Source organism: Myotis yumanensis, unplaced genomic scaffold (genome assembly GCF_028538775.1).
Source record: "Myotis yumanensis isolate MYYU_CA2020_CCGP unplaced genomic scaffold, mMyoYum1.0.hap1 SCAF_1, whole genome shotgun sequence".
In the NCBI taxonomy this organism is placed as follows: Eukaryota; Metazoa; Chordata; class Mammalia; order Chiroptera; family Vespertilionidae; genus Myotis; species Myotis yumanensis.
In genome coordinates this window covers 140,254,430-140,267,493 of record NW_027223752.1, presented here as the reverse complement: position 1 = coordinate 140,267,493, position 13,064 = coordinate 140,254,430, and the positions used below count along the sequence as shown (strand labels likewise).

Below are 13,064 nucleotides of genomic sequence, written 5' to 3'. Positions count from 1 at the left end.
GAGCATTTAGTTTTTCACCATTAAGTGTCATGTTAACTGTGGAATTTTTATAGATATTCTTTATCAAGTTGAGAAAATCGCCTTTAATTCCTTGTTGCTGAAGTGTTCTTATCATGAATGTGTGTTGGATCTTGTCAAATTCATTTTCTGCATCAATTGGTATGGTCATATCATATTGCTTAGTAAATCATTTTTGAAATTTCAAAGTTGGCAAGAATGATTCACATGAAATGCCCTGGGACTAATGATACACACTTATGATGTTTTAAATAATTCAACATAAATTAAAAAGATAATACAATTATCATTATCCTAAATTCTTTATACATTGCATTGATCTTTTCCTAGTGACTTTAGCTACTGATTAGGTGCTAAATGACTTTTCTTTTAGTAAATTACCTTTCTTTCAGTGTTTTAGTTTTATGCTTCCCAATATTACCAGACTAAATACATATTCTAAGTTAAAGTAGGCTGAGTTTCAAATTAGGATATCTAAAATGAGTCAAATCAAGTGATGCTAGTAAAAACAAATCAATAGAAATTTAAAAGAAAACCAGACAACTCATGTTACAAAACCATTAAGATTTTATTTTGCATAACATAAATATAACACCTAAAAGGTTATACATACTTGAGATTAATGAGTAGAATAATAAATACAATTTACTTTTAGATAAAAAGACAAATGGGTTCATGTGGAATTTAGTTGAATTTAGAAAACGAATTCACTGCTTTAGGGCAGTTGTATGCCAGGCTTTGAAAATCACAAGCTCTCTGTGGTTCACCCCCATTTCCCCAAGGCAACAGCTTACAATGCTTTTATGTCCTGCTTCCTGTGCATCACTGGGTTTCCTCCAGCTACTACCTAGGGCTGCAGCTGGCTCCTGGGAACAGGAAAATGCCTGAACTCAGGCCAATCTTTGTCCTAAGTATGCCAGCCATCTACCCTTTGTCCAAGTGGTGGCTGCCCAGCGATGGATAGAGATGCTATCCAAAAGGCCTCAATAAAATATCAGCCACAAAAATGTCAATTCTCAAAATAACTATTCAGAAATGGATATGACTCCACAAAGCCTTCGAGATGAGTTGCTTAGATAATATAGCCCTTTCTTACATTATCAGATTTATCCTGGCTTGAGCTTCACTCTGAAGTTTAATAATTAGAGAGGAGTAATTTAGGATTCAGTTACTGATTTTTAATTAATTAGATCTTGACCCAGATCTCACTGCATATTCTGGGTTCACATTTCCAATATTTTTGTAGCCAACCATTTTCTTTCTCTGAAGAAGTAGTTCTTTTGCGGAAGTGTTTCCAACTTAGGGAAGAAGGTTAGAGTGACATTACAGAGTGTTTCTGACACAACTTGATGGATGGAGGAGCCGTTGATGGATGGTAGTTCACTAGTTGGTAGAAAACGTGTAGTAACAAGGAAGATGATGGATTTATGGTGCTAAACCACATGTTGAGGTTAAGATCTTATACTAGTGTTTTAAAAAGGAATTTTAAAATATCAGTACAGCACATAAATATTATTTTCTTATGTATGAAACTATTTCATAGTCAGAGTTCTCCTATTCTACTCAGCTATTGTTGAAATATAGAAATAGTAATGTGACAAAAATACTTTTTGGTGAATAACCCTTCTTTTGTTAATATTCATCTTTATATTTCCCAAAGACACATGTTTATATTTACATTTTGCCATAGGAGGAGCAAGAGCACAGAGCATTTGTACTATGTTTAAATATAAAAATAGGGGAATATCCTATATAATAAAAGACTAATATGCAAATTGTCCCCTCTACTGGGAGTTCCACCGGGAGTTCGATCAAGGGGCGGGGCTGGCCAGCCAACTGCCCACGGCCCCTCCCCCTGGCCGGCCTCACCCCCCATCAGTTCCCCTCCTCTCCTTCCCCTCCCCCCCCCACCAGCGCAGGCTGGACAGACCCCACCTGTACACAAATTCATGCATCAGGCCTCCAGTACAGAATAATATTGAATGAAATTGAAAAAAACGTTTTTTTAAAGAGTGGGGTAATTAGAGCAATTATAACAGTTTCCTGTATCATACAAACACCAAAAAGTGTTTACTCATGTGACTTATTACTCACACATTTACTTCAATAATTTGACTATTCACCCATATAGTACTATATTTACTCATATTTATATATAATGTGAATTACATAATTCACTCATATAATGTTTTATTTACTTAATTATTTGACTACTTTGGAAAGAATTATCTGTGATAATGTAAGCTTTTCACTTTCATTATTTTCTGTGTATATTTTAAGAATTAAGCAATATGCGTTATTACAGTTTGATTACTCAAACAAGCTACTTATTGTCAGTTATTGCCAAAATAGGGGTACATAACAAACTATCCAAATTTCAGTGGTTTATACCTAGACCATTTATTTTTATCAGTCACTGGTTTGACTGCCTCTGCTCCCAGCTGCAGGTTAACTGTGGTTGGTTCCAGACTTCAGGCTGGGCTCAGGTCTGCTCTCCATCCACTTTCTCTTTCACCAGCAGTCACCCGGGGCATGAGCTCTGGGTGAATCACAGGAGGACAAAAGGCCAAGCAAAAATCGCAAGCCCATTTAAGGCCTCTTTCCACTTCATGACCACAAAGATTCCAATGTCTAAAGCAAGTCATATGACCAAGCCTAACATCAAGTGGACAGAAAAATATCCTCCGCCATTCTAGTGCACTTCAAAGAGAGAAACCGATGACAGAGGGATTGAAGGATTAAGAATCATTCAATCTACCACTCAATCTATGCCAATATATGCCAATGATTTATGGATTTTTGCTCTGGGGTTCCTTGGAGGAAGAAGGGTGTTTCTGTCTTATGACAGCAGTAGTAGTGGTGGTAGTAGTAATAGTATCTATACTTATAATAGGGTAATATGAAAATTAACCAGGACACCGCCATGTATCGACCGAACAGCAGGAGGGCTGGGCAGCGAGCTACAAGAGGCGGAGAGCTACAGGAGGGTGGGGCAGTGAGAGCTATGAGCGGCGGTGGGCAGGGCGGCCAGCTGAGGCAAGCAGCAGTGAGCTACTTGCGCACAGATTCACGCGCAGGGCCACTAGTTGTATGGTAAGTGTGTTTAATGGCACTTACTGTGCCCAAAAACAGTTATCATTCTGCCCTTAGTAACTTATTAGTAACAATAAACAAGTAGTGATAATATATATAACTTGAATTTTTAAAAACAGCATTTAGTTTTTTGGAGCTGATGTAGTAATAGAATTAAGCCAAGCAGCATCATTTTCCTGTATGAAAACCTCCAAGTCTTTATTGCCCCTTGCTACCTCCAGCCCTGACTAGGCGATGTCCTCTTACCTAGTATCACCTCCTCCAGGCCTGTTCCCCTACATGTAAACACGACTACCAGATACAATTTTAGATCAGACTTGACTAGAGAGTACATTCTGACCCTACCACTCCTCTGATGAAAGACTTTCAAGTGGACCCCATTGTCCACAGAAAAAAAGTCTAAATGTCAAATTCTGTACTTTGACATTTGAGGCCTCTATAGAACAGCCCATCCTGTTTTATAACCTTCTCATTATTCTCTTTCATGTACTCTGTTGTTTTCACAAACAGAATTTTGCTCTTCTAAGCATATAATATAAATTCTTGTCCACTAACCTTTGGTTATGAGGTGCTGTCAGCCTGGAATTGCCAGCACCAAGCCCGTCTCTACCTGATCTTGTCCTATTTATCCTTCAAGACCCAGATCAGATGCCACCTCCTCCTTGAGCATTCTAGATCCTCACAGCCTGAGGTAATTTCCCCTTCTTGCTAAACTCAGGACTTTCCTGCCTCCTTTATGGCACCTATCAGTTTCTAAATTGGACTCTCATTATTTATCTATTCATAGCATTGCTCCTGGACTACTATTCATCTTTTTCCCACTTCAATACTAAATATATTTCCTTCACTATTAAAACAATAGTTATTGAATTAATAAATAAATGTGTCAATTCATTAATACCTAAAGTAATTGTTCTCCCCTGCTATGCATGTCAATAAGCTTAAGTGGTTTCCTTAAGTAACAATACCAAAATAAAAGCTGTGCAAACTCCAATTCTTTTTTTAGTTTGCAGGCCTATTTAATATGAAAAGAATTATTAGAATTATACCATGAAGAATTGCACATTGCTTTGGTTTCAAAATAATTTTGTCCTAGTTACCACCATATGGGAAAATATCAGAAACTGGGCCTTTGGAAGAATTTCAGCTCAGAAAACATCTGACAGTGCCTATAATCTATAGTTTGACCTGAGTTAGGAGCGGTGGACAAGGCAGTCTGACCTACTAAATCAGGGGTTCTCAACCTTGGCTGCACATTAGAATCACCTGGGAATCTTTTTAAAATCCTGATTTCTGGGCCTCACAGCCAAGGTTGAGAACCACTGCACTAAATAATGCCTCTGTCCTGAACAACACCATAGGTTGATAGCCTTTGCCTCTGAGGAGGGCTGCCGTTGTGCGCAGTTCCTGCCAAGCGCCAAGTCCAAAATCTTAGCGCCCCCTAATGTTGAAAGCAACCCTTTCACTATTAACAGCAAAATAAATGGAATAAGAGTAACAAATGAAGACCAAAGTCGGTGAAATTTAACTTTGAAAGTAGTAATGATCTATGTTTGTGTAGAATGCAAAATTTATGAACATTAGTTCTAGTATTTAATCCCTAGTCCTCTTACAACTATTTTGAGCTTAATTCATCCTCACTATTTCTGTTGAAATTGTCCATAGTTTTTCTTCTTAAATATTTTCTGAGGCATTGACTTAGGCTGTGGAGTGGATGGAACTGAATCCAATGTTCTGAGGATTTTCCATATTTTTTCATAGTAAATCATTTAGTCATCTCATGGGTACTTTTTTATCCCTCTCTTTTTAGTCTAAATTTCAAAATTTTTATTTCAAAGTAGACTATTTTCTTCACTAGTGGTCTTCTTCTTTAGCTCTTCTTTTTTTCTGGAAAAGGGAAAATTAAATTTAGAATGTTGTTTAATATAAACTGGAAGTGCTAAATGCCTCTCAGTCTCTTTCTGACAGATTATTTAAATAAAAGGTTTGTTGGGAGCCAATTTTCTTGGCATGTTGGGTAAATTCTTCATAAATTCAGTTTTCAATTGGGTAGTGTTCATAAAAGCAAAACATAAAAATAAAACATGTTCACAGTTTCCACCAGTTTTATTATGCAAAACACTATTTTCTATAAAATTGGATTTTTCAAGGCTAGAAAAAGCTTTAATAAATCACATCAGCAGGCCTAAAAATGCACAAAGAACCAACTCTGATTCTCCACTTTTCTAAGCAACTCTGTGTGAATGAGAAGAAAGGGATTGAGGGGTGGTGAGAGGAGTGGAGAGGAACTAGGTAATGAAGAATTTAAGGCCAGTAGCAACAGCACCTGCACAAGCCCACTGAAGCTCAGGGAACAGTCTGACAATAGTTATAAACATGTGAGAGAAAGTAGAAACAATATGATTTTTAAAAGCCTCCATGTGGAAACTAAGACCTGTTCCTCTCAGTTTGCTTAATGATGTCTTTATTTTGACACAGGGCCTCAACAAGGATGTGGTGGCTATCTGACAGGCTCCAATAGCACCTTTGCCTCTCCTGATTCTGATGCAAATGGAAGATATGACAAGAATTTAAACTGCATATGGTTCATAATTGCCCCTGTAAACAGACTCATTAAACTCACCTTCAATACATTTGCTCTGGAGTCAGCATCTGCTTTGCAAAGATGCATTTATGACTATGTAAAGGTAAGGCTATTATATTTCTTAACAGAAGTATTCTAATCCAGACTTTCATATGGTATATTCCACTTTATGCCATACAGGAGGTTTTGAAAATTGTGTGTACTGCTAATTTTTAAAATGTCCTATACTTCAATGATATAATGTACTAGAGGCCCAGGTGCATGAAATTCATGCATGGAGGGGGGTTGGGGGGGTTCCTCAGCCAGGCCTTCACTCTCTTGCAGTACGGGAGCCCTTGGGGGATGTCCAACTGATGGCTTAGGCCTGCTCCCTGACATCTTTAGCACTGCCTTGGAGGCAGGAGAAGCTTCCACCACCACAGCTGCACTCACCAGCCATGAGCCTGGCTTGTAGCTGAGCGGCACTCCACCTGTGGGAGTGCACTGACCACCAGGGGGCAGCTCCTGTGTTGAGTGTCTGCCCCCTGGTGGTCAGTGCACGTCATAGTGACCAGTCATTCCGCCGTTCGGTTGATTTGCATATTAGCCTTTTATTATATAGGATAATATAAAAGATGCTCTATCTCTATATCAAATTAATCTTTAATATGGAAGACTCAAAAACTTTGGGTGGCTTCTAACATTAGCTTTAAGATTCACTGTTTAACCGTGTCTCATAAGGAGATGATCTGTGGAATAAGCTTGTATAGAAAGAGATACTCAAAGGACCTTTGGTAAACCCTGCATATAAAAAACAACCCCTTAATTTATCTATTTTATATCTAAAGTATATAGATTTACTTTTCATATTACCTTTAGATATGGAAAATATCTTAGTTCCAAAATCTCATTAAAATCCAAATTGAACAGAATTTTAAAAGTCTAATCTGGAATCAGGATTCCAGGTAAATTGTCACAGGGGGTGTCTGGAGTTAGGGCCCCAAGGTGAGATTACCTTTATGTCAGGAGGGTATAGAGATGGTAGAGATGACAAGTCTGGTGCAAGAGAAACTTTTAAGTTCAAAATCACATTAAACTTTAAAAAAATTGTGTGTGTGTGTGTGTGTGTGTGAGTGTGTGTGGTTTTAAACAGAGAAGGAAAAGTCATAGGTGGAGTACACACTTGTGCCCTTAATTATATACTGTCTCATATTTCACTGTGATAAGCCCCAAGAGTCAGAGAGCAGAATGTCAGTGCTATTAGGAAGAGAACATGCTTTTTGTGAAGGATCGTGCCATGTTGGGTCATAGCAGGGCAGACAAATGGCATTGCCTGTGGGCAGAGGATGGAACAGAGCTCCAGCAAGAGAACAGAGCAGAGGGGAGAGAGCAGAAGAGCCCTTCTGAAATCAGGGGAAATGGTGCTTTCATTTAGGAGGACAGCCTGGAGCTAGACAGCCAGGGTCCCACTCAACTCCATGAAAGGTTCACAGTGAGGCAACTGGAGAACAAAAGACAAGAAACATGAGTCATGGAAAACAACAACAACCAGGAATGCATAGTATCAGCGAAGTCAAGGAGAGAGCCTTTACCAAGGATGGGTGGTCAATGCGTTTAAATGGTAAATTAGAGGCCAGGAAAGGTTAAGATGAAGGAAAAACTCATTAGACTGGGTGACAACTTTAAATAAAGTATTGACATAGGAGCAAGATCAGAGGGAGTTCTTGAAAACCTAGAGCTAACAAGAAATGTCAGTTCAGATTGAATTGTTCCTTTCTGAAATGAGACCAAAATGGCTGGGAACAGCAGAACAGCTGATGTTCAAGAATGTTCAAGAGTTACCTTGATTTTACAGAAAGTTACCTTGATTTTACAGAAAGGTAGTAAGTGATAGAGACAAATAACATACACTCAAACCTAATTTTGCCACCCTACAAATTTTGTCTTCTTGATTCTTATCACTGCATCTACTAAAAAACAAACAAAAAATCACATAATCATACCTATCTTGCAAAGCTATTTTGAGGTTAAAGATAATGTATGCTAGACTGTTCAGCACTATGCCTGACATATAATTTGTAAACAAATTTATTTCTTTATTTTCCCCTTTGTGAAATTACAGAAGGCATGAGGCTGTACAATCTCCTTTTCTTAAAATATTAAAAATAATTGGTTTGCATTTACATCATTTTAAGTATAAATTCATAAAGGGTGTTTGGGCTTGGTTCTGCTGGGAAGGTTGATAGGATTTATTCTCAAGGTCCATTTCCATATAGGAGATTGTGATTTGATAATGTCATTAAAACAATAGTAACTTTAAGACAGAAATAGCAATATTGAAAACAAAGAGTTACTTTCTAGCTTTTAAATATAATAAAAAAACAATCTGTTCAGATCTACCCTTATTTTACTTCTTGGGAAAGCAATTTTCCTCACTTGGTAATTTTTTCAGCTTATACGAAATGGGCAGATAAAAGAGCACCCCTTGGAATGGGAAGCCTGGAGGGGTCTTTATGACAGAGATTCTCTGTGATAAATGGGACTTTAGATTCCTTTTAGATTGTTTCTTGGATATTATAATCAAATCACTTTTGAGAAAAGCTAACAATTCAATTCTGTAGGTAGATATACAAGTGAAAACTTGCCAATTCTATTATTCATCTGTAATTATATAACTATTTTTTAAAGGGTTGATTTGGAAGGTTATTCAAATATGCAGTGAACTGTGTATGTCACTGAGTGGATGTGCTGACGTTAACATCACATCCATTCCATAAAGAGTCACATGGCATCATTATGTGCTGGGCATTATCCCCTGCACTCAAGATGTGGAAATGTAAAAATACAGTTCCTCAAGGAGCTGAAGAGTGAGGAGACAGGCATAAATCAGACAACATGACAAAATGACAAATATGGGCCACATAGGAAAGCAGAACAGAAGCGAGAATGGTTGATGTCATTTTGGGGTCAGGAAAGGCTTCCTACATGGGATGGCTGAGCTGGGCTTTGGAAGAACATCACAAAAGCAAGCTTCCTGTGTGAGGCTGGCTGCGAGGAGAAGGCAAGACAGAGGGGCTGCGAGCTATGCAGAGCAGGCCCAGCTTCTGGACACCAGCTTGCCAATTGACTAAGACTCCTCTGTGGTGAGCAGTGAGTGAAATGGCAGAGAGGGCTCAGAACTGGTACCCTGGCTGACGCGTCTCTCTCAGGAAATATGGAACTAGCAGAAAGGAGATGGCTTCTTCCTAACATTCCCACCAATACTTTGTAATTCTTCCTTGACCATTAAAGACAGTCATCTATGCTATAGCCTCCCCATATACATCCTATATAATAAAAAGGTGATATGCAAATTGACCCTAACTGCTGAACAACTGGTCACTATGATGCGCACTGACCACCAGGGGGCAGGCGCTCAATGCAGGAGCTGCCCCTTGGTGGTCAGTACACTCCCACAGGGGGAGCGCTGCTCAGCCACAAGCCTGGCTGATGGCTGCCAGTACAGCGGTGGTGGTGGGAGCCTCTCCTGATTCCTCAGCAGTTGGACATCCCCTGAGGGGTCCTGGACTGCGAGAGGGCGCAGGTCAGGCTGAGGGAACCCCCTGAGTGCACGAATTTTCATGCACCAGGCCTCTAGTAGTTTCATAAATCAATATAATATACTAACTGCAATGAAAAGGAGAAATAAAAGGAAAGTATATAAAATAGTGCAGATTTCAATGTTATCAATTCTCTGATACAGCTACACCAGGTCAGGTGATAACGTAGTCAGATTCTTCTATAGTATGTGGAATCGTGGCAGATATAAAAGTTTAAGTTTAAACTAATATGGGTGGGCTGCACTTGTAACATAAATGCAGTAGCAGTATCACCATCTGCAACATGAATTTCTAAATAATAGTAAAACTAAAATAAAACAGTTCTAAAGAAAACAAAAACTACCCTTCAACTTACACAGCAACTGCATTTTTGGGAATTTGGTGAATATTAAAGCTGTGCAAAAAAATATTTTTATGTTTGAATATTGAATGGGTTTAGGTTCTCGGATCAAATAATTAGAAACAGTTTTTTATACACAAATGTCTGGCAGGACATTCAATAATGTTGGACATAGAGTAAACCTTCACTTTGCAGAACTCTTCTGTGAATTATAAGATGGGATCCTGCCATGTGACTGCTGAGTGAGTGGTAAATGCCAGTTAGAGTGCCAGGTTATTGTGATGACCACAAAACACCACACGTTCTTCTCAAAGCACTCCCTAGGGAATAGTTCTGCCCCATTGAGAACATCTATCTTAACCCACTGGGCTTCCCCGTTCAGTCTGTGGTCAGCCACTGGAGAGGGGGTTGTTCACCTCTGGGAAGATCAGCAATCTATCCAGGCATCAGGTTCCTATCCTTATGAGGCAGTACCTACTACTGTTCATTCATTCACTCACCCATTCATGGGATAAATATTTATTTGAGCACCCATTATGTTCCAGACACTATTCTGAGTACTGGAAAAGAACATCAAGATAAAATACCATACTACTACTGGTAGTTATTCTAAAAATTGTGTTGTAAAAATTCCTGCATCTATAGAGCTGATTCTAATTGCTTCTTGTGGCTCTTCCTGAGACCACTGGGACCAGGATGACATTTTCCCCAGAAGGTTCTGAAATGATCAGAGTTCAGCCCTAAACTTGAAAAGTCACTGTGCTCTCATTCCCATCCCAAATTTTGCCCTGTCATGTTGGCCCGTGGATTCTAACAGAGGCTTCTCAATGAAATTAAGGAATTTGTGAAGTTAAGAAATTTGTAAGAGGCAATGAAGAGATGCTCCAAATAAGAATATAAAAATCTTCCTGTTATCAAATTCCCAGGAAAATATTAAAAGATAAAGTCCTAAGAAAATTAGTGTCTGAAATGAAATTAAATGCGAAAGAAAGTCCACTATCAAAGTCTCTTGCCCTTTAGCATTAAGTTCACAGAAATTAACATTCAAACACTTCCTTCCCCACTTTCTTCTGGGCTCAAATTAATGGCTGGGTAAAGTGCAGGGTCTTTCAGTCATTGTAGGTAGAGGCTGTCTTCCCCTAAATTATTTGTGCAATTCCTTCAGGATCTTAAGTAGATTCTTTTTTAAAAAAAATATATTTTATTGATTTTTTACAGAGAGGAAGGGAGAGAGATAGAGAGTGAGAAACATCGATCAGCCGCCTCCTGCACATCTCCCACTGGGGATGTGCCCGCAACCCAGGTACATGCCCTTGACCGGAATCGAACCTGGGACCTTTCAGTCCGCAGGTCGACGCTCTATCCACTGAGCCAAACCGGTTTCAGCTTAAGTAGATTCTAATGTGCTCCACTATCAAAGAGTTTTAAAAGCTGAGAAAACACAAAGTTCTTCTTGGAACTAGTCTACATCCACAAGACTTAGAACATAACTTAAGCTCTGAGTCTGAAGCCCTGGTGCCAGGCCAAATATGCAATCAGCAGCAGCAATGATTGTGCAGGTCCCAAGGGCACCATCCCTGTCCTGGTCCGAATGTCCCCATCTCCAGCACTGTTCAGTAAGCCTCCTGTCACACACTCTGGAGCCCCCTGAAGAAGTCCACAGTGGAGATTAAGCATTATCAGCGAATGGGATGGCAGACGAAAAAATTTTGGCTTCGGCTACAAAGAGTCCAGGAGCCCATGTCAGTTGTCCAGAGGCCACAACCTGTCTATTTCTACTCAATTAAGAGAAATCTTATTGTGGCAGTGAATGAACAAACGCAAACATCAGCTCAAAGCCAGGCATTATGCAATTACCTCCCATCACTTTTACCAGCTATTTATTCAAAACCCAAATCAGATCTTATAACTTCCACAGGAGAAGATGCAAACTCCTTAGCATGAAGCACATAGTACTTCAGTCTTGTCCCAATGTGTTTCCCAATCCCAACTCTCTCACCCTAATCTGCAGGCACATCAAAAGGTGGCGAGCTGTTAGACATGCCATGCCTTCCGTACTCCTGAGGCTTTCTGCATCGCCTTCCATCTGCTTCCTCTTCCGTAGGACTGGAAGGGCCCCACCTACTGTGTGTGTGTGTGTGTGTGTGTGTGTGTGTGTGTGTGTGTTTATTGTTGACAGTATTACAAATGAACATCCTGCCTGGTTTTCCCCCCTTTGCCCCTCTTCCCAGCCCCTGCCCCACCCCAGGCCTTCACCACACTATTGTCTGTGTCCATGGCTGTGCATATACGTATACAAGTTCTTAATTTTAAGTAATAGTTCAAACAAATATCTGTGGGAGGTCTTTCCTGACTCCATCATCTGGGTTCCCCTATTACATTATTTCATTGTAGCACTTATTTTCTTTATTTTATATATAATTCACACAGATATATATATATATATATACATATATATATATATATATATATATTTAATTTATGGATCTCTTTGTACCACTAATTTGTGAATGTAAAATTAGTGTCTTGAATGTATGGAAAGTGTATTATAATCGTTGTATACATAGGACTAGCACAGAGGCCAGGCACACAGTACATAGAATAAAAGCGCTGCTAATATGAATGTGCTGATAAAGGCAGCAATGTTTCTAATGGAAGTTTAACTTGCTTACCTGAAAAAGTACATTAGCTAAGATTGACCAAACTACTCTTTTATAAAGTGAGGTGGGATACTAGGCTTAACTCTTCTGGCTCTAAATTTACTAAATCTTGTTCAAGCAGGTGAGACAGTGCCATCTAGTGGTCTGTCCTTTCTTCTGTTCACTGTTAAATTTCTCTATCCATTTCTATTTTATATATTCCTAACATTTTAAACTAAGTCAGTGGTCATGTCTATTCTCAGGCTTATAGCACACGACAGTTCTTTTAGAAATTAAATATTTACATCTACACACATACTTATTTTAGAAGTACCATGATTACTGAGCTGGAGAAAACAGTTTTCTAGTAATTGACAGAAATCCAAGTACCCACTATTTCAACAGGAGTTTGTCGACTTATTCTGGGTACTGGTGATACCACGTGAATAATTAGCCTTCCCACGCATGTCATTTACAATCTTGTTGGGAGAAAGACCAGAAAAAATAAATAAGCAACAAATAAGATAGGTTTTTATTATAATAAGAAGATAAAAGAGGGGAGGGCCACATTAGATAGGCTTGGCCTCTCTCAAAAAGAGACATTTGAGCTGAGATCCCCTGAGTGTGGTCCGTCCAAGAGCTTGAGGACCGTCCAAGAGCTGGGTAGGAACTCATCCTGGGATGGAGGAACTACAGGGAGCCGGGAAGTGGGAGGGAGGCTGAGGCAGGCCCAGGCCAGACCAGGTAGGGGCTTGCAAGCCTCATAGAGTTTGGTTTTACATTAAATGCAGTGGGAATCTTCTGGAGCATTT

The 13,064-nt window shown here is 39.3% G+C and overlaps 1 protein-coding gene across 1 annotated transcript in view; it reads left to right on the top strand.

Moving 5' to 3' along the window:
- The window catches only part of CUBN (cubilin), a 296,326-nt gene that overhangs the window by 265,582 nt on the left and 17,680 nt on the right, over positions 1-13,064 (top strand). Inside the window, exon 60 of the mRNA XM_070408021.1 lies at positions 5,590-5,798. Within this exon, the coding sequence (XP_070264122.1) occupies positions 5,590-5,798 (209 nt within the window). The remainder of the gene's footprint in view (positions 1-5,589; positions 5,799-13,064) is intronic.